The sequence below is a fragment of the Cornus florida genome, unplaced genomic scaffold (genome assembly GCF_030987335.1).
Source record: "Cornus florida cultivar Cherokee Brave unplaced genomic scaffold, ASM3098733v1 CherokeeBrave_3.0.0_Hap2_Chr06, whole genome shotgun sequence".
Lineage (NCBI taxonomy): Eukaryota > Viridiplantae > Streptophyta > Magnoliopsida > Cornales > Cornaceae > Cornus > Cornus florida.
In genome coordinates, this window is record NW_026775576.1 from 5425013 (window position 1) to 5446850 (window position 21838).

At 35.8% G+C, this 21838-nt stretch overlaps 1 protein-coding gene and 1 long non-coding RNA gene across 7 annotated transcripts in view; both read right to left on the minus strand.

The window, feature by feature from the left end:
• Positions 1 to 458: 458 nt before the first annotated feature.
• Positions 459 to 2294, minus strand: LOC132311072 (uncharacterized). The gene is made up of 2 exons (XR_009482812.1): positions 2016 to 2294; positions 459 to 1418 (listed from the first exon to the last, which is right to left on the minus strand). It is a non-coding gene; the product is annotated as an uncharacterized LOC132311072 (long non-coding RNA).
• Positions 2295 to 3742: 1448 nt separating this feature from the next.
• The window catches only part of LOC132311073 (probable disease resistance protein At4g27220), a 65538-nt gene continuing 47442 nt past the window's right edge, over positions 3743 to 21838 (minus strand). For 3 of the 6 annotated variants that reach the window (XM_059808788.1, XM_059808791.1, XM_059808790.1), the window contains 5 exons: positions 16549 to 16639; positions 13120 to 16463; positions 7437 to 8231; positions 5003 to 5161; positions 4528 to 4911 (listed from right to left, as the gene is read on the minus strand). In XM_059808788.1, the coding sequence (XP_059664771.1) occupies positions 5150 to 5161; positions 7437 to 8231; positions 13120 to 16452 (4140 nt within the window). In that variant the 5' untranslated portion in view covers positions 16453 to 16463; positions 16549 to 16639 and the 3' untranslated portion in view covers positions 4528 to 4911; positions 5003 to 5149. Of the gene's footprint in view, positions 3912 to 4527; positions 4912 to 5002; positions 5162 to 7436; positions 8240 to 8727; positions 9041 to 13119; positions 16464 to 16548; positions 16640 to 21838 lie in introns of those variants that run through there. The other 3 variants (XM_059808789.1, XM_059808793.1, XM_059808792.1) reach the window with 3 other exon arrangements.

The window sequence follows — 21838 nt, forward strand, 5'->3', positions numbered from 1 at the left end:
AAGGAATTTAGGATGAAAAAAATTAAGAAGAGGAGACTAGGGACGTGAATCCGCCTCCATCCCTATACATATACTAGATTAGACCTAAATTGGGGGAAAAACAACATATGATGGTCAAGACTTACATAGCAACACATGGTTGCCATGTAGGTAATCAAGGTACATTAGGTCTCAAACAAGTATAATCCATCAAAAGATAAACATGCTTCGACTACCTATCTAAGGTGTAGCTTATACACATTTACTTAAATGAGAGACTATCAAGTTCTTGACAAAATGATAAAGCACATGGAGTTAGAGATTAAGCATACACCATCAAAGGATTTCCTAAGCAATGGTCTATCAAAGTCACCTATCAACATGCCATGAAACCATTTCATAACTTTGCTTCCACTTTCACCATGAAAACTCAAGCAACATGATTACTCTAAGATATCATCTAAAACAAGATAATCAACTTAAAGAAATCATCCATACATATATCAACATTCATTACAACAAATGAGGTGCTCTTGGTTATGAAAAGACCATAAAATATACATGGCAAATCCCCAAAATAGACTATCCTAGGACATGCTTACAAGGGAGGGACTTCATCACCTCCCTAGAGAAAGAGTTAGTTACCCATTGCTAAGCTAGAAGAAGGAAGAAGCTCCATCCAAGACTCCATTTTCGTGCACCTACTGTAACACTCAAGAACACCCTCTTCCTTGCTCTCTTCTCTCTCCTCTATCTTGCTAGAATATAGGATAATGATTTTATGTGGTCCTCCCTTTCTCTTATCAAGCTCAAGTCAAGGCTCTCTCTCCTCCAAGGAACACCTCCAACCACTTCATAAAGAAGGAAGATGGCATTGAGGAAACCAATGTGCAAGTGGCTGAAATTGAGCCATTTTCGAGTGCAATCTGCCTGAATTTCGAGCACTCGAAGGGTGGTCTCGAGCACTCTAAATTAGTGTAATGAGGAACATGCAATTCTTACCCATCTCCGACCCACTGTGGAAGAATAACCATAACTTTGTGCTCCGAACTCCGAATGATGATCTGTTTGAAGATTTGGAGAGCTGATTCAGAGCTTTAAAAACTTCATGTTTTGATGAAGACCCAATTCTCAAGTCTGGTTAGTCGAAAATGGGGAGAAAGACAGTACTTCAGTGCTGCCAAGCAGTTCTGCGCACCTCTGGTAACAAGGCCATAACTCTCTGCTCCGAGCTTCGAATGATGAACCGTTTGAAGATTTAGAAAGCTAATTCAGAGCTCTAAATCTTTTATGTTATGATGGAAGTCCAGTTCTTGAGTTTGCTAGGTCGAAAATGGCGACAAAAGTCAGGTTCTACTGTTGCCAGAATTTCAGAATTGGCACCCTTTTTGTTCAAAATTCCACAAGGCATCATTTTTGCTTCCTTTTTGCACTTTAACCTGAAAATGTACAAAAACATGCAAATGGAGTTAATCTACATAAAATAATCAATTAATGGACTTTGTTAATGTAATTTAGGGCGCTTGAATATACAGTATTCAACGCTTATCATGCATGAATTTCACAAATTCACAAACCATTCAAATATTCCCTTCTTCCTTTCCAACCCAACCTCAATAAAACTCTCATAACCACCACCTTAATTTACAACACCACCACCATCTCATTTCCTAACCTTCTCTCCCACATCAAACCTTCATCCTTTCAACTCACCCCATACCAAGGATATGCACATCATACTACCACTCATCAATATATAAATCATCATAATAATCATATCAAAATACCCAAACATAAAATTTGATCATATAAATCATATTTTCACCTTTTCTCATAGAAAAAATAGCATGCTTGACACAAATATAAGAAACCATCATATTCTCAACCCAAGTAATTAGATCAATATTATCTTATGCTTAATATCACAACCAAAAATTTACAAACTAAGCATGCTTCACAATATCAAGATTTTCATGCAAGAAAATATATAGAAACCCACTAAAACTATAGCAATTTGTAATTTAAACTTCCCCTACCTCAATGGAGCAAGCCAAACAAGGCCTTAGCAAGCCCCAAATTTTGAAATTCTCTAAACCATAGCAATATGGGTGCCAAATGGAAGCCCTCTCCAAGCTCTCTAACTTCCCTACTTGCTCATGCTTAAAATCCCACCTTAAACTCTCCAAATCAAAGCTTGAATGATATATGACATATATGTGTGTGCATATGTGTGAATATAGAGAGAGATGGAGAAAGTGATAGAGAGAGAAGAATGGTGCCCGAAAATGAGAAGGAGAATGGGGAGAAGTGGTTGTCTTGCATCTTCTATGGCAAAGGTTGTGTCATGTGTCACCATCTTATGGTTACCAACTTATGCTTAAGTTACCAATATGTCCATACACTTTATACATAATACCATCCACATCCCACAAATATCTACCTCTAATATATAGATATAGATGTATACATATATATAAGAAAAGTCCATTATCCCCTTTCTTAAAATGGCAAAACTGGGAGAAGTTCTCAAGTCCGGAAATCGTCTCGACTTCCCAAAAATTCTAAAAATGATACCGTCACTTCTAATTGACTTAAAATGATTAAAAATAAATTTTCAAAACCCTCGGCTTAAGGAATTAACTAAAATGGCCCTCGGGACCTGCGTGGCACTCAAAACGAGAGGAGAATTAAAATAATCTAGAAAAATAAAATAGAAAAAATCAGTAACATTACAAAAAGTCCCATTTTAGCCTGAAAATCGAGCGTTTTCGAAAAATAACTGCTCACAGCCAAATGTTTTATCTTCTTGACATACCTTGCACTCAGGGGCATTTTGGTCATTTTATGTTACTTTTATTCTTGGTTTAGACCATCGTTGATCAGAGGACTTATTTTAGGGAGGGTTTCTTCACAAACTTTTTCCAAAAAGTCTCTTTTTAGCTTTCAAAATCACATGTTTTCAAAAAAATGACTGCTCGAAGCCAAATCGATCGTACTGGACACATTTTGGCAACATTTTTGTAAAACTTCATAAATTTATTTCTTCGTTCCAACTCCAAATCAAGTGATTTTTGAGTCAAAGTTTATTAGTTTTTCATTGTCTATCCAATGGTATGTACAGTAGCATCCATTTCTATTTGAAATGACCATTTTACCCCTAGTTTATTACCTTATCCGTTTTAAAACCCTAGCTTCCGCAATTTACCCTATTTTCAAAGTGTAAGTGATTTGTGTGTATTTCTTGTCAATGAAAAGAATAATAAAAAAATAAATATTAACATTGACTTGATTAAATAAGTGTACTTTTCTTTCTCCTTTAACAAGGATAAATTTAAAATTTCACTTTTATTAATACAATAAAAAATAAAATAAAATAAAATAAAAACCCATTAAAAATCTACTATCATAAAAAGTTGATTCTTTGGAACACCCCAAGAATTTTAGTGGAACTATTATGTTCTATTGGAATGCAGGCTAATCAAAGCAGAAAAGCAAGAGGTAATCCAGGCTAGTCAAATTCTCTGTATTGAATATAATGTGTGATTTTTTATTTATTTATAATTATTATTATTATATTATATACATATATATATATTTATATTTATATTTCCGAAAAACTCATATTCATTTAGCTCTACGAGAACTTCAACTCACACCTTTCGCTTTGAAAGGTAAAGAAAATACCATTGAGTTATATTGAGTTATAACCGGTGATGATAATAATGTGTAAAAGTATGTGTGTGCTATAATGTGAAAAAAATAATAATAATAATCAGCGCTCTTTGCTTAATAAATTAAGCAAATTTACTAATTCTGATAAAAATAATTAGTCTCCACAGTAGTCTTTAAACTTACTCTATCTCAAAAAAAAAAAAAAAAAAGTCGACTTTCGCCAGTATGTTGCCTCTTACCAACTGAACTCCCACATTTGCCTGTAAAAGATTTACAGTACAAGCATTTAGCATTCACTAAAAAACTATAGCTGCAACCAATAGTTTATACAAAGAAAATTGTTCATATAGAGTCATAAATTAAGTCGCACAATGCGGAAGCGAGATTGAGCGAATAAGAGAGTAGGAGCACGAAAACGACAAAATTTAAGTCACAGAGTAAAAAGGGAAGCAAGAGCGCGTAAGACGTAATAGCGACCCTTTGAGGAGAATTGTGTGACTTATATTGTAGTAACAAATTTGATGTATTTTATTAATTACTCACTCTACTCAAGTACCAGTGTAATAGTAAAAGCTGGATTAATAAGCATATAAGTTTATATATGAGACTGGTTGTTTTGCAAAAAATAACATTAAACGTTGCCTTTTTCTAACCTCCTCCCAACGATATGGATAATCCCACAACCACCAAAAAAAAAAAACCCGGGGGGGGGGGGGGGGGGTGTGTGTGTTTACATTTGTCCATCTTCTAACATTTCAACTTTTGTTAACATTCACAAGTTCAACTTAGAGGTCTGAGTCCCACTTCCCAATAACGTACTCAAGTCCAGTAATGAGAAGCAAGTTGTAAGAAACATTGATTGTTGCTCATCTGTCATCCCAAAAGAAATGTTCTGCAAAATCTCATTTTGCAATTGTTTCCACCCAACAGAGAGAATAAACACTCTTACTGAAGGGTTCAAGTACTAGAGAGCTACACAAAGAAAGCAGTAAATATATTGTAATATATACAGAGAAATCACAACATTTTTGTTACATATTGCTTGGTCTTTCAACATTTTTGTTACGTACTCAGATTTTTTATGAAGTATATCATGGAATTCATAATGTATGGAAAGTCTAGACTCTAATAAAGAATGACCCTTCCCTTGACATCACAGATGAGAAACATCTTCATTAAGGACTCTCTTTAGCATGTACCACCAAGGTTACTGCAGTTACGATCTGATATTAAAGTATTGGTGCAGCAAATCATGATCAACTACATGCAGTCAAAATAATCAACAAAAATCAATAATGGAGCCAAAAAAACAGCAAGCCAAGAAAGAAACACAAGAATATTCAAGATTTACCTGGTTCGGTGACCGAAGCTTCTAAGGTTCCTCTCCCTCTAGGTGTATATATATAGATATAGGTATACTATCCATTGTCAAGCCTTTAATAACATAGCATCCAACCTGGTTTAGTTGTTGTAGACCTCCCCTGGATAGGTTCATCAGCTAACACCAGTTCTGCACATTTTATTGCAATTTCACATATGAATAGTATTATTATGTTGTGAAGGAACAAGAAAGATTTTTTTTTTTTTTTTTTTTTTTTTTATCAATAAAAGAATATATTATTATAATGTCCAAGTAATTTTGAGCCAAAAGATATCCATTTATATAACTAGCTAGCCTCAACTACTTGATATACAACAGCATACCGTTGATCTCTGTACAAAGTGAGATAAGGCTCTCACCAAAAAAAATATAAATATAAATAATAAAAAGAAGAAAAAAAAGGTAAAAAAATAAAAAGTTGAAACAATTACAAACAATGCATTCAAGCTGTAAAAGTTTCACAACACATCCACCAACAATGCAAGGATTGATAAATGGTGCAGCAAATGAAAATATTGGAGGCTACTATGCGATGGATAAGAATATAGAGATAAAGAATGTGCATGACAATTGTTTCCTCATTCACTGAGGCACTTAACAGACAGTACAGGGTCCTCGGACATTATATACTCAACTACTCAACTGAAAAATGTTTAATCCCAACTAGTTGGATCCAAAAACTAAATAAAAAAATTAGTGTTTGATCATTTTGTGGTGCCAATGGCTCAGGCCAGATGTATAATATAAATAAATAATATTAGATATTGTAAAATTTAAACTAGGGTTCATATCCTTGGGCAAAATTGTGTAGATGTTACTAAATACAACAGACAGTAAAAGATCGAAAAGCAGGAGCAACGGAGTAAAGCTTTGAAGCTATGAAACCAATATGCGTGCGAGTCTTTATATACACATTTATACTTGAGGCATGATCATAAGTAGTCTAATGCAGCCCTAGGGTTTTCTTTCTCGGAGAAAATAATAATAATAACTGGTAAAGTTTAGAGAAACTTTTATGTGAATATAATAACTTCATAAACAATTACAAAACAGGGATTACTGAATTGCATACAAGTACAATATGCAGAATTTATTGGTAAAGGATTAATTACCACTCAAATCAAAATCATAATTGCTGAGGACTTGCTATACCCCTCATTACATGTAACATTAGTGTGTAAAGAAAAAAGTACAAACAGTTTAAGCAGAAAGGAAAATCAAACACTAGTAGCAGAAGGGGATTAACGAAACAACTACAATAAAAGACTAGTTTAAGTGATGGTATTGGCAATCATAACATTTATATGGGCTGTAACTTACTTAGCATAATGGACATGACCATCGGAGCTTGACATTCTTTTTTTTTTTTTCATTCCACAAGCATCACAAAATGTATTAATACACATGTTTTGGTCTCAGAATACAATAAATCTAGTTTTCGAATGGATTTTCATGACTGCTTTGTGAATTATAAAGATGACGTTAAATGACCAATCAATAAATTTTCAGGAACAAAAGTTTGATAATTCTTTTCAATATTTCTATGACAAAAATGAATATGTTAGAAACTATGCTAACTTGGAGAATCCACGGTTTGCAATGTGAGAAATGAAAAGAGTTCAAACAACTGTCTGATGCTGTCGTTTTATGAGTCTCATTCTAATCAAATATAGTGTATAGTAATGCTTAATTCTTTAATGAGTGTGCACATAGATGAATATATTTTACATAATGCTTAATTCTTAAATCACCCGCAGCATCCCAAGGTTTTAAACACACCAAAATAAACAAACTATATTTACATAACAGGAGATAAATAAATAGTCGCTGGTGTCAAAAATAAAAGCAGCTTGATAAAAATTAATGGTTTAAGCTACATTATCATTTAATTGGTCAAACTCCAAATCAAAATGATGTTCTACCCTTTCGTTAGATGTTTGCATTCCTTTCATGCTAATTGTGCCAGAACACTCATGCTATCCATAAAGAATGATATGGGCATTAAGGTAGAGGTCAGGATTGAGAAGAATTGCTGGGAAAACCATAGCCTGGTGTTCAAGGAAACCATACTTTAGTGATTAAAAACCGTGTTTTGTGCTCTGAAGGACTTAAAAATATTCAAGTACAATCGTGAACTGATGAAATGTTGGGATAAAAGAATTGGAAAATGAACGGAAAAAAAAAAAAAAAAAATATGACCTTTTATGATGTGACTTACATTTAGTTCTAACTGTAAAACTCATCAAAATTGCCAAATACACAATTCATGGACCACGTGTAATATGTTTCCTTTTCTTTTTTCTTTTCAGATATTTTTGATCCATTGAATGTTCAAGTTTTGTTATTTTCGTTATCTAAAATTTTACAAAGCATTGACAAGTATATTATGTATGCCATTAATCACCTTTCTTGTAGCGTGCAGTGAATCATCCGAATCAGAAAGAAAGCTTGCCGTCATTTTATGGCACTGATTCACCCTGCATTCTTTCAATGATGGAAATACAAATTGGGAACTCTCAGAACAGAAGCCAATGAGGTTTGGTAGTTCTTGGAGTAGCAGTTCCCTCAAATAGGGGAGCACAATCTGCTTCCCATCTCGACTATCCCCTTCCTTTTCTTTGCTAAACAATTCTTTTAATTGAGGGGATTTAGAAACTTCAAGAGATACTAGTTGCTGCAGGCCTTGAGCAATGTTGATTGGGAAGAGGCTCTTCAATTTGTCACATTCCATTACTGAGAGATACCTCAGTTTTGGGAAGGATATGGACTGAAGATAACTCTCTGATAACATTTTCTCGTTATCATCCTCGGCAATAATATGCTCCAATTCATCACAATCTTGTATGCAAAGAGTTCGCAGTTGCTGCATACTTTGAGCAAGAGTGGGGGAAAAGAGATTTTTTAATCTATTGCAACAACGCACTCTTACTTCTCTAAGACTCCTGAGGTTTACCGGTTGGGTGGGTCCCTTCCATATGCACTTCAATTCAGGTAAAAACTTTAAAATCAAGGTGTTCAATTTTGAGAGAGGCAGCTCATAGTCTTCCTCAATAATAATCCCATCAAGCAGAAATATCGCTTGCATTTCATCACATTCTTCAACAGTCACTTCTTTCAAAGCCGGTGATCTCATCAAGAAGTTGTTGAGAAATACTGCACACAATTTGTTGCATCTTCTCACATTAAGTACCTGTAAATTCTGTAAAACTGCAAACCCAATTAATAGCAGAACATGGAACATAAATTTATTGTGAATGCCATTGATTTAGATATATTTTAACCGAGTTACTAAATGAAATAAGTGGTAGTTATCAAACTGCATTATTGAAGCTGTTTCATGTGTTTCGAAATAATAGGATAATATAAAATTCTATTACATATGTAAATCAAATTTAGTGTGATAACCATCCATTGGGAGTTTGCATGAGCTGAGCTCATCCTTTCAAGGTTTCACCTGTCTTTTTTAATTCAGATCATCAATTTACTTCCTTTACTCCTAAAAGCAAAGTACATTAGGTAAGATAGTATAAATTAAAGACGCAATCATCCCAAAGTATAAGTATTACAAACTAAAAGGGAAAAACTTTTGGGAAGTGTAGGTTGCCAGTAGGCTGTAGCCACAGTACAGAACTCGTCAAAGAAGATCAAGTGCCATCATCCACAAGGTCAACACCAAAGGAAGGAGAAAAAGAAAAGAAGTGAAAAAAATCATTGAGTGTATGAACGTTGAAATATATGAGACCGATTAACGGTTTAATGAGCCTTAATCAACAATTTAACTAATTTCTTAAAAAAAGTAATGCCATATCAACAATATTTGAAGAATTGTTTTTTTCTGGACCACTCTTCCTAAGTCTCTTTTTCCAGCTGCTTGGAACAAGATTTTCCTTGTCAGGTCTTTTATGATTCAGAACTGTTCTTTTCAGACTGGAGATGGCAACAGTTTTAACTTCTTCAAGATCCTTGATGTGATGGTCTCTCCTTGTTGCAGAAATTTGGAGCAAGATCCTGCAGGGGTTTAGGAAGGGATGCTTTAGTTTCTTCCATTATTTTTAAAAGTCATTTGACTATTCCTAATTTCTTACCCCAGGCTGTCAAATATTACATCAGTTGCATGGAATTACTGTACACAGCACAAGCCTGGTATTAAAAAAAAAAAGAGTGTCGAATAATTGTAGTCCAAGGGTAGCTGTGTTCATTTCCTTGATTTTGCAGAATGCTATTCCATCTTTTGTCAATTTAAGGAAAATAGGTGTACAAATTGCTGCTATGTCATAATTATTTTCAAAATGAAGACTCAACTGATCATCACTTTTGGAGTTGTTATTATGCAGCTGCTGTTTGTAGATGTACTGTTAACCCCAAGGTTTCAACCCAAGGGCAATTGGGTAATTTTAAAGATAACAAGCTATTAATTTGAGAGTTTAACAATTTACTTGAGTGTGATCATTTCAGATTATTTGTGAAACTCAAGTACTCGAAGCACATCTGAACCTATGAATTATGACGATGATGGAATTTTAAGGTCAAGATCATGGGTAGTATAGGTTTGGTGAGAACTAGGTTTGATTGTAAACTGTAAAGTAATTCTTGTTGCATGTGATTTGAAAGCTCAAGTATAGGACTCTAAAATGAACCTAGGACCAAATAGATTAATTTCATGTCATATCATGGTCCCTAGAATGATTGACTTGACCCTTGGACTTAGATGATTTAAATCATAAATGCAAAACAGCCATTGAACAAGGTGAAAGTCACTTTGAACCTTAAAAGTTCAAATTCAAAAGTACAATTGACTAAGACGTCTACATGGCCAAGAGAAAAATGAACTTAAATGCAAATAAGTCACAGACGTCTATGTCTTCATGTTTTGGCCAGAAACTGCAAGTGAAAATTTTTCAGAAAAAGTCTATAAAGATGTCTATATGCTTGGACACAGATGTATATGCGCTCAAAATCTGCAGATCCATTTTTTTTTTCTTATTTGTTTTTCAAATAAATAAATAAAATAAAATAAGTCTTACAGGCATATATATCGTATAGATAGACGTCTATGCCTTCGTGATTCAAGACTTAACTGAGAAGGCATTTTCTGAGTTGTTCTATCGAATATCGATGTCTACCTGAAAGGTTACAGACATCTAACCATAAGGTAAAAAGGTCTCATTGGCGTCTATAGTCTCAGACTGACATTTATATGAGCACCATATTTCGCTTATACGCAAAACCAAAAACGCCTCTTAAGTGCTAAACAGATACTTTTCCCAATGAGGCTACAAATAGAAGGTCCTTGGCTCACTACCTTTATACTTTTTACTGCTTTACCAAATTAGGTAATAATTTTGAATATCTTGCCAAGCATTCATACCTTCATATTCTAGAGTTGAGCTTTGAGCTTTCATCACTTGCTACATCTATTACTTTAGAGAGAGAGCTTTGATTTGTAAACTCCATTAATTAAGGGATATCTCTTGTACACAAATTTTTCTATATTTGAGACTGTTGTAAAGGGTTAGTGCATGAAGTTGAGGTGAGGTACTCACTTAGCAAAGGAGAACAAGCTTGTGAAGCTGTGGAAAGGTTTTCTCTCCACCTGTGAAGGGGAGTGGTATAGTGGATTTGGAATCCTCGAGAGGTGCTCTGAGGCGTGGATATAGGCAGGAGTGCCAAACCACGTTACGAATTGGTATTCTTATGTTTGCATCTCCCTATCCTTGTATCTTTACTTCTGAGTATTGTATTTATATTAGCACTTCCATTTGCTAAATCTATTTGCACACCAAGTATTTGATGAAAGTAAAAAATCTACTATAGTTTGCCAAAAAGACCCAATTCACTCTCTTCTTGGGTCATTGTTTGGGTAACATATACCTTTGACATGGTGAACATTTGTTTGCCTCAAATACTCACTATTGATATGCTGGTTAAATGGTTCATACAATCCACATCCATTAAGTCTTCTAAATCAACCTTTCAGAACTGTGTTCTGCCTACTATCTATGGAGAATTTGGACTCAGATGAATTCTGGTGTGCATTGTGATTCTAAGAGGTCTGTTTAGGAGTTGGCTATGCTGGTTCTTTGAGAGTGCCTTGTCAGGATGGGATTGCAGCTGCATGATCTCCACCTTTTATTTCCTGCCATTTGATGTCTTTTTTGTGTATTGATTATGATCTCTTTTTTGATCTTTTTGCATTGGAAATGGTCTCTGCCATTAACTTTATTTTGGTAGGAGTTTCTGCCCTCCTTTTCCTTGTCCTTTTGTAGTTTTCTTTCAATGAAACACCCATTCAGGAAAAAACAAAAAATTATATATATATATATATATATATATATATATATATATATATCTCGTCTCCATCGGTGTTCCATTGCATAGCCTTTTCTTTAAATGCCAGATGAAGAATCAAACCCTTAACCCAGCTCTCCTTTTAGCTATCATGCCAGCAACAGTTTTCGAACGTAACCAAAGTTTTTTGGTTGGTCCATTTGCATTGGCATATGGGACTCATGGTTAGTACAAAAGAGATTGAATGTAGGCGAACAAAATATTGACCTCCTATTAAAACACATAACTAACAAAACAAACCTTTAAGCCCCAGCATGTTTGAGAGATTGTTAATTTTGAATTTAGGGTTTTTGCTCACTTATATTTCCCTATTTTTTCTTTTTTTCTTTTTTGATAAATATTATCAGTAATCGTCGGGACCAAAATAAATAAATGAAAGAAGAAAATCAAAACGTAACCCCAACATGGAATTAGCAACACAATCCACCCATTACTAACAAATCTGTTTCAGTATAGTTGTAAGAAGTCATATGATGGTGATTCCTTAAATTCATGTTAGTCCTAATCTACAAAGTGGAATTCAGATTATATGATATGTTTTTAAGTGTATATTTTTTCCTAATTTTTAAGTGAATATTTGTATTTATTTGGGAGTGGAGTCTCGTAAGGTAGAACCAAATGCCAATCTGAGGCTATGCAGAGCAGCAAACAGATGAAAGAAAATTTTGACATAGACTAGTCAAACCATCCATGTTATTCTTTTCCAAAGAGGGTTGCCAACTTGCCACAGCAATTTGAAGAGAAATTTTCCGATTGGTTCGGGGGGTGACTTAGAAAATCGATATTGCTGAATAGACACTCTCCATTCATGCTTTGCAAATTTCATTTGAACAGTCTGGAGTAAACCTAAATTCAAATGATTAATTATGGTGTATGAATTGCATTATGGATGAACTCAGATTACTGATATATTTTTTGACTCACTATTGGGGTTGTCTTATGGCAAAGGATATTATTTTTCTATTTTAACTAAAAAATTACTCATAAAATTGGAATTAAGTAAACCTGTAGGAGTCAATGGAATAATTAACATGTTTTATAAGTTTCACTTCACATTTAGCCACAAACTCCAGATAAAAGTGGGCTTGGGTGGAGGGCTGTTAAGCCTAACAAGCAAAGAAGTAAACATGTGCAACCAGCTAGACAACAACATCAAAACAGCATCACTAGACGTTAAGAGTCAAGTTCTAAGTATTAAATGAAACAATATAGTAATTTTCAATGCACGCTCAAACAGAATTTAGTATCTTTTGGTATTTCACATATGAAGGTAATTATCTTTGAATTCACTGAAAATAACTCAAAACTGACAAGTCTCATAGGTGGATATGGGTTCTAAGCACTATAAATGAACCTGATTTTAAAGAATAAAGATTCAATGTTGATATTTTCAATTTGGTGAGGTGGGGAATCCAAACTTTCTTGTGGCTTTAATGGCACCACTCAGGATGGACCGATGGAGCCATCCAGCTCATGGGAATGAGGGATTGGGGAATCTAATAATTTAGAGAGAAAAAGATAAATTAAAGCAAGAAAATAAGAAAATATATTCCATAATTATTAGTAGAGAAAGAGAGATGCAGGGTCTAAGCATAACTTCCTTGAACATCATCTAACTAACTAGCATTCCACTTGCATGATCTCCATATACGCATGTGCTCACAGCCTCAGACTCGTACACACAAAAGAAAAGAAAATAATATCAAAAGACAAACACATTTTTCTTGAGGAGTGTGTACCTTTCCTTTTGAAACTGTTGTACAAAGCAGATTAGCAGTAGCATCGGTTGTCATTCCTGGTAAGTCCTCCACCTGCAACTCTTTCATATGTGGCCATATAAAATGGTAACTTCCCGAGCAGACCCTGGTGAATCTTGGTAGTTTCCTAAGTTCCAGGTAGCTTAATTCTGGAAGCACAATCTCTGTCCTATATCTGATGTCTGCTTCTATTTCCTCACTGAATAACTCCTCTAGCTCAGAGGCTCCTACTACTTTTAGTTCTTTAAGGTGCCGAAGACTTCGAGCAATGGTGACTGAAAAGAGGCTATTCAATTTATCACATCCTTCTACTGTGAGAATTTGTAAGTGTGGGAAACTCGCTGCTTCTGCTTGGCACTGATCTGCTGCTGATAGATTCATTTCATGGTCCACATCTGCAATGATTTGTTCCAATTCTTGACACATGCGTATCTCAAGAATTTTTAACTGAATAAGACTTCGAGCAATTGGAAGTGGGAAGAAATTCCTAAGTCCTTTGCAATCCCTCACTTTTAGAACTTCAAGATTGTGGAGGTATACTAGGTGGGTGGGCCCTTTCCATATGCACTGGAGTTCACTCAAATATGACAATTTCAACTCTTTTAAATTCGAGAGAAATGGTATATTTTCTTCCTTAAAAAGAAACTCTTCTCCAAGTTGAAAAACATGTTGTATTTTATTACAATGTCCAATCTCCACTTTTTCCAACAATGGTGATCCCAGCACTGGAACTATATCACATAAATTTCTACACTGTGTCGCCACAAAGACCCGTAATTTTTGCAGAAATCCCACAGGGAGCCTACCACAGCATATCACTCTCATGCATTCCATTCCATCCAGATGTAATTCAGCCACATTAGGGAATGCAATTTGCTGTTTCCATTTTGTCGTATCGATCAGACATTCAATCTCATCACAGCAATGAAGCTTAAGACACTTCAACTCTTTCAAACCTTCTTGATCTATGTTGGGGATAATATTGCGAGAGCCTTCTTCCAGTGAAGTAAAAGATAAATACTCTGTTCTTGACAGCAACTCCTTGATGGCACTTGGTAAGGCGGAGTGAACGTATTCAAGTTGCAGGGAGTTTGAGTTGGGATATCCACCTGATTCACAACCTATGCCTATGTTATATCTTGTAAAGTTTCGAAAATGGAAGTCTTTGGGAAGACATAAAACATCTTCCATGACCACCGCTACATTTTTCAAGTGGGGCAATGAAATTAGCTCGGATAGGCTAGCATTGCTTCGTTCTTTGCTTGTGCTTTCAACCTCCCACCGCCTAAAATTTTTACCACCAATGTAAAGTTCTTCGAGTTTCAATAATCTTGAAATCACATAAGCAGGAATCATTTCTAGTGCATAACAATCTGTCAAATCTAACAATCTCAGATTGCTCAGTTCCCCTATTTCATTTGGCAGTTCATGAATTTCACAATTGCAGAAGCAAAGAAACTCAAGTTTCCTTAACTTTCCAAGAATAGATATGTTACCTAAAACCTGATCACACAAGTACAGAGTTCGAAGATTTGTCAATAGTTCGAGTGACGGCGGGAGTGACAAGGTAACTTGCATTTTTGGTCGTTCTACTTGCTGAACTATATTTATTTCGCCACAAAAGCCCCGGCTATGACTTAGATCTAAGACTCTGAGTCCTTTCATCCCTTCAAAGAATGAAGCTGGTATATTTACGCAAGCTTTATTTCTACCCAGCAACAAAGTGTCAAGTTTTGGACAGTTCAAGCCATCAGGAAGCTCATGAAGTTCATTGGCCATCAAGGAAATTACGGTGCAACGATCAAACCTTTCCTGCTCGGGCCACTTCTTCAAAGTGGAGCCAGCTCGTACCATGAACATATGCTTCTCTTTGGATGCTATCTGTAAGGCAACATCACGAACAACATCGTGCATTCTCACATATTGTTCCCCATCATGACTTAGCAACAAACCAGAAGCTTTAAGATTGTTGGTTATAGTACGCACTTTCCTCCTAGATTTTTCAATTGTATCAACATCCTTAAACAACCCCTGCCCTCCCATATATCTACACAAGTCCTCCAAATCAATTACATAGTCTTCTGGAAACAAGGAACAAAATAAGAAGCACCACTTGGTTTCCTTGCTAACTAGGTAATCATAACTCAGCTCAAGGCATTTGTAAACTTTTTTATCCACACCTTCAATGTCCACAGGTTGAGATACACGAAGTTGCTGAGCTGCTTCTTCCCATTCATCAAGACTTTTACCCCGTAGAGCCCTACCTACAGTTACAATTGCTATGGGCAACCCCTGACATTCCTTAGCAACTTGTGTTGCTACAGCATTTAGAGTTGGAATGTTGTCTCCTAAACCTGCATTCTTTTTTAATAAAACCTGTGTTTCTTCTTCGGATATGATATTCAGGGGGATCTTCCACTCAACCCCCATAGAGGTATATACTTGTTGGCGACGAGAAGTAAGAACAATTTTGCAACCTCTGTGATCATTACCAAAGGGAATTCCTATTTCTGTCAAGTTGAGATGTTCCCAAACATCATCCAAGATAATGAGGACCTTCTTCTCATTTTTTAATCTCATACACAACCTACCTGCTCTTCCGGTTTCACTTTCTTGATCAAATTTCAGACCTAACATGTCTGCAATTTGACCTTGAATTTCTTTTATTTTGATAGTTTGGGAGACAACAGCCATCACAACTTGATCAAATAGCTTTAATTGTTTGGCTTTCTTACCTACTTCTTTCACTAACATTGTCTTGCCAAGTCCTCCCATTCCATGTACCCCAATGATGTTAGTCTTATCATCTTTCAGTGCCTCCATAATCTGAATGAAGGCAGATTTTGTGGATTCAAAAGCCATAAAATCTCCGGATGACAAGAGTTCTATCCCCGGAGGAGCTGCATTGTGTGAGACACTATTGAAGTTGCCCTTTTCTTGGAGCCCAATAATAATGGTAGTCTTTTTTGTTAGTTTCTTACCTAACCTGTACCGCCTACTACAGTTGGGACACCACCCAGTAATGCAACTCTTGTTCACTCTGATTTCATCTTCCAAACTCGGCACCTCCATCGTGATACCATCCACATCTTTCAACCACTCCTGAACATCTTTTTCAATTTCTTCAACATTCCTCTTGGCTACTTCGACTAAATTGTGCACTTTATGTTGCATCAACTTCAAAGTTTCATTTTCTTTCCTGAGATCTTCAACAATGCTGTTGAAACAGATCATATAACGCAGTTGACGTTTGGTTGGCTCCACCAAGTACTCTCCAATCTTAATCCCAATGGAAGTTAAAATTTCCCCAGCCATTTATAGCGAATCTGAAAATGATTGACAAACAAAGAGTAAACAGAGCAACAACATTAATAAAACAGAGGATGCAAGGAATTCGGGTAGTACTAGTACCTATCACTTATTGAACTATGAAGGTAAGGATGGCAATTGGAGGCCACACGTTGACCACCAAATCGATGCCTCGGCTTTGCTTGCTTTTTAACTAGAAATCAGAAACAAGGAGATAGGTCAGTCGGAAAGTTCATATATTTCTGCTGAAAATAGAACATCTATTGGACCAACAGAAGTAAGGTCACAAACTACAATGACAATGTCAAGTATAAAGATTAGAGGGTGCATTTGATCTGAGGTTCATCTCTTGATGGAGAGTGCACATTATAGATTGCCCCATGTCATGTTCACTATTAAAAATATTATAATGACAGTTTAAAAGCACTCAAGAATTTTCTATGATTTTTCCTGAAGGAAATGCAAAACATTGTATTTTTTATGTGCTAACAGATATGTTGTATCAACATTCTTGCAAGTACTTGTTTGCTCTTCCTCACTTGTTTGCTCTTCCTCTATGTATACATGCACACACATGTATCTAAAACAAGGTGGTATAGCAAGGGCAGGGATAGATTTCAAGAAATTGTTTGCTATCAAGTATGGGACTGGAGAGAAACTTGCCACGGGTATGTGATGTGGGTTGTACGGGGTCCTTCTGGGAGTCAAATGCCTTCTTGGTGGGATTGACAGTGTAGGGGGTCTGTCCTGTACCCTTGCCATTGCCATCAACCAGGAAATGACAATCTGAGCCACTAGTTGAGTTAACTACCCAGCCCACTGTTGCAGGGACAACTTTTGAGATGTCAAAACCGAGGTAAGGGTAGGTTATGTAAAAGACCACAATCCCTAGTTCAAGTTAAGGCTGGGCTCAGGTTAATAAAACCCATCCACCCACCCTGCCCAAATATGTGTAAATTGTAGCAGATGCCTTTGTCCCATCACCCATGTCGGCTGGAAGACAAAAGGAGAGGCCACCAACTTCTATAAATATCACCATCAACTTCTTCAGTGGCATTTACATAATGCTATGTGATTAAAATTTTAAAGTTGAACTTCTATCCCTTGTTTATGCTATCGTGCACGAAATCATTCCCATGATACTAGTATGCATTTGGTTTAAAAAATTTATTCCGTGACTGATAAGAAAATGTCCCGTCCTGATTATAGTATTCCCCCGCATCAGCCTAGGGCAAGTTATGGGTTTGGGGATCTCTTCATTCACATAGTGGGCTAAGGAGATGGGTTACCCATTCCAAACTTTGGCACCATCGCCATTACTATCCATGCCTTAGCACGCAAAAACATAAATTAGTTAAGGTCTGTTCAGCACATGAAATATAAGTGGAGAAATAGACAAGAAAGACCACAACACAATACAAGAAATTATATTTACCCATAATAGGAAAACTTGTTCAAGATCATCATAATATGGAAAGATTAAAACAGCATGGACTTTCCTAAAACAGACAAAAAAATGTACATAAATAAAAATTCCAAGTTAGTAAATATTAGACACCCCATTTTGTGCCTTTTTTTCAGAAAAACTGATTTGGAAAAATATTCCACTCCCCAAACAATACCTAAAGGTCACAAATGACCCTGCTTAATTGCACCAAGCATCCCCCATGTTTCCATATAATCCTAGGGACGCAAATGCCCCCATTTCACACCAAAATCCAAGCAAAATGCTAGAGAGAGAAAGAAGAGATCTAGCTAGGTGGCTCCTCTTATCTTCAGCAACTAATATCCACCAATCCATTGCTTAAAGCCCTGCTCTTGGCTTTAGCGGTGTAGTCTAAGAAAAATCTAAGTAAGAAATTTTATGGAGTGCACTCTGTCTATGACATCACTCTAATGCTATAAAAGATTAATGGAGTGATGAAATTCTACTTAATTCTCTTTATTACTACTGTCTTTGATTACTTTCTTCATCTCTTATACAATACATTCACTACATCTACTCCTTTCTTTTCATACTTCTTCTTTTGCGATTTTCTTCATGTCTTTAGTCCAAGTTTAGGCTATTATGGTGCGATCTACATTATTTTAAAGATTGACACATAGTTTGGGGGAAATATTGTGGTGCAATCCGAATGTGGTATTACCCCATGGTAGAAAAGAACCATGGAGACACCAGAATTGCGTTGCATCCATCATCTTCATGCTTTTCAGAACATCGTATTTTCTCGACCTTATTTTTATAAAACACGACATTTTTCATCTCTTAAAAAGGATATGATTGAATAAGAAGATTAAGAGAAAATGGTAAGAGATGGTCAGTAAAATTAAGGGCAATATGTAGGAAATAATTATGCCAAATACCAAGCTCTAATACCACTTGAGAGTTACGCTATGCATAAAGGGGGTGAATAGGTCTAGATTGCTCATTTGATTGATTTTTAAATTATTTTCATTTTTAATGAATTGAAGTACAGTAAATAAATCACACATAAGCAGTAAAAATAAAATAAAAGAGAGTGCTCTTGCTTAAGTTTAAGGGGGAGATCACTCAAAGAGGGAGATAATTCTTTTTGGAGAGTTACATATTTACTTTCTTTGTTTTACTAAGCTTTCAGATGGGTAATTTTTAGTCTTGTTTTGCAGAATACAGGTTTTAATCATACTAACAAGATTCAGAAACCGTTGATTAATTATTACAACTACAGGTTAGGCTACAACTGTATTAGGTGGTTTTGTCACAAAATTGTCAAAGGGAGATTGTGAGAAACTTGGTTTTTATGTTGGCAAATTTTGGTGCACAAACGTGTTTAATTGATTTTTATGAGTGTATTGACAACATAATTGTTGCAAAGCTAATTTGAACAAGTTCAACACCAACAATTATTCAAACCAAGAGGATTGAATGAGTGATCATTGGAGATCAAACCACTGGTTAGAGAAACGGGTTGCCAAGAGCAAATTTCTTGACGATCAGACTATGTGCCTGGAGACTCAAATGGAGAGTTTGGTGGATCAGTCTATGTCAAAAGGTAACTAGGGTTCTAGGATTTGGGAACTGTTAACCTAATTGAACTTCTTTCTCGTAGTGGATTTGGTTTTTCTAGACCAGGTCCCGTGATTTTTCCCATTTTTTCCACATAAAAGATCTTGGTGTCCTTCATGCTTTTTACTGCTTTCATTTACTACTGTTTGAATGGTATGATTGTTTAGCATGATGGACTGACTGAATTTGTTCTTAAGTTTTAATTTAAATTTGAAATTCTGGTAATTTAGTTGAAAATTCAAAAGGTGGTTAAAATTACGTAAAGCTACAAGCAAGACCCATTCACCCCCCGTTCTAGGTCTAGATCATGGACCTTGCACAATCAGAATCTAGGGTTTTGGTCCTTACCCTATCGGCCATCACCCTTTTTTATTCTCCCTCCTTTACTTAGCTGAAATTTTCATAAAATAGCACTCCTTTTTGAGAACAATGAGCATGAGAAGGACAAAAACTCCATTTTTATAGTTTTCAAAAACCTAAATTACCATTAGACAAGGATTTAAGCACCGAATTGTTTAATCTGAATCTAACAGGCAAACATTGAAATGTCCAAGAGCATAACATTTGTTTCCAAAACACACAACTCTTTCAAAAAATTGAAGCCAACTCTGGAAAAGTTTAAAGGACAAAAACATTTGGGAATATCATTTAAGAATGTGATAATTGCCTTAAAATAATCAAACCCCATTTCCAAGATTCTTGGTAACATTGACATAAATGGAGTCACAATTCAAAGGGTCTTTCCAAATTAGTTGATCAAAAACTATTTCAAAATCCATATATTATTTAATGCCTATATTAGAGGAAACGTAAACACATCTAAAAATGTTAAATGGTGACTATATATTTCTACATAAGACCTAGTATAAACAATATTTGTCGCATTAAGCCTATTTCAAAAAATTCCACTTACAACTGTAAGTAAGACTGTTACTACTCCAATCATCATTGGGACTTGGAACCAGGATATCTAAAGGAATTGTGATCCCGAATTTGGTGTCGGGTAGCGTTTTCGACCCGACAACCAGTTGAATGGAAATTTTGACCCTTTTTATTGCGGGTTGTGGACCTTAATTAGTACGCTCTTGTAGCACAATATATAAAGGCTTTTAGGATTTGGAGTGGGATATTGAGAGACACTGAAAATCGCAGAAAAGAGAGTGAGAGCCGGAGCTAGGGTTTGGGGCTAAAACTAGTAATCTACTGAGTTTCGCATAATGAAAACTTACGTCGGATCTTCACCGTGGATGTAGGCTTTGCCAAACCACGCTAAATCATTGTGTTCTTTGTGGTGGCGTGTTTATTTTCTGTTGTGTTTCTTGGTTGTTTCTTGGGTTCGCTATATTTGTCATAACAAACTGGTATCAAAGCCTTTCGGGTCGAAGAGGGATGGCGTCTAAGTTTCTAGAAATCAAGAAGTTCAATGGAAGAAAATTTCAATCTGTGGCAGGTTAGGATGCAAGCTCTATTGGTTCAATATATGTTATCCAAAGTGCTGAAGGGGTAGGATGCACTGCCAGAAAAGATTAAAGATGAAGATAAGGTTATAGAGAAAGCACACAGTACGATTATGTTGTGCCTGAGTAATGAGGTTTTACAAGAAGTTGCTGGAGAGACTACGCCGAATGAGTTGTGGACCAAGTCTCGGTATATGACGACATCTCTTGCGAACCACTTGTATCTAAAGAAGCGGTTGTTCACTCTTCATATGCATGAAGGTTCGACTCTGAAAGAACATCTTGACGAGGTAAACAGTATTATCATGGAATTGAATAATATTGATATCAAGATAGAGGATGAAGATCGAGCTATTATTCTATTGTGTTCTTTACCACCCTTGTGTTATAAATTTGTCGATATGATGATGTATGGGAAAAATGTTTTGTCCATGGAAGACGTGAAGGCAGCTCTGAATTCCAAAGAGTTGCAAAAAAGGGCGTTTAAAGGCAATAGAGAGAGTCTGGCAGAGGGGTTGTTAGTTAGAGGGAGAATGAATCAGAAGGGAGAGTCTGGTAGTAAAGGTCGTTCCAAGTCTAAGAACAAAACGAAGGTGTTGAGAGAAAGACTGTTCGAAGCGTAAGAAGGGAAGAGGAAAATCCTTTGAAGCTGATTGTCTAGTTGTTGCAGAGGATAATGATTCCAGTTCTCACTATTTCTGTCAGTGGCTTTTGTGATTAGTGGATTCTTGATTCGGGTTGCTCGTTTCATGCTTGTCCAAACAGGTACTCGTTTACCTCTTACAAGTCTATTAATGGAGGGGTAGTTTTAATGGGAAATAATGCAGCATGCAAGGTTGTAGGTATCGGTACAGTTCGAATCAAAACGTATGACAGCATAGTGAAGACA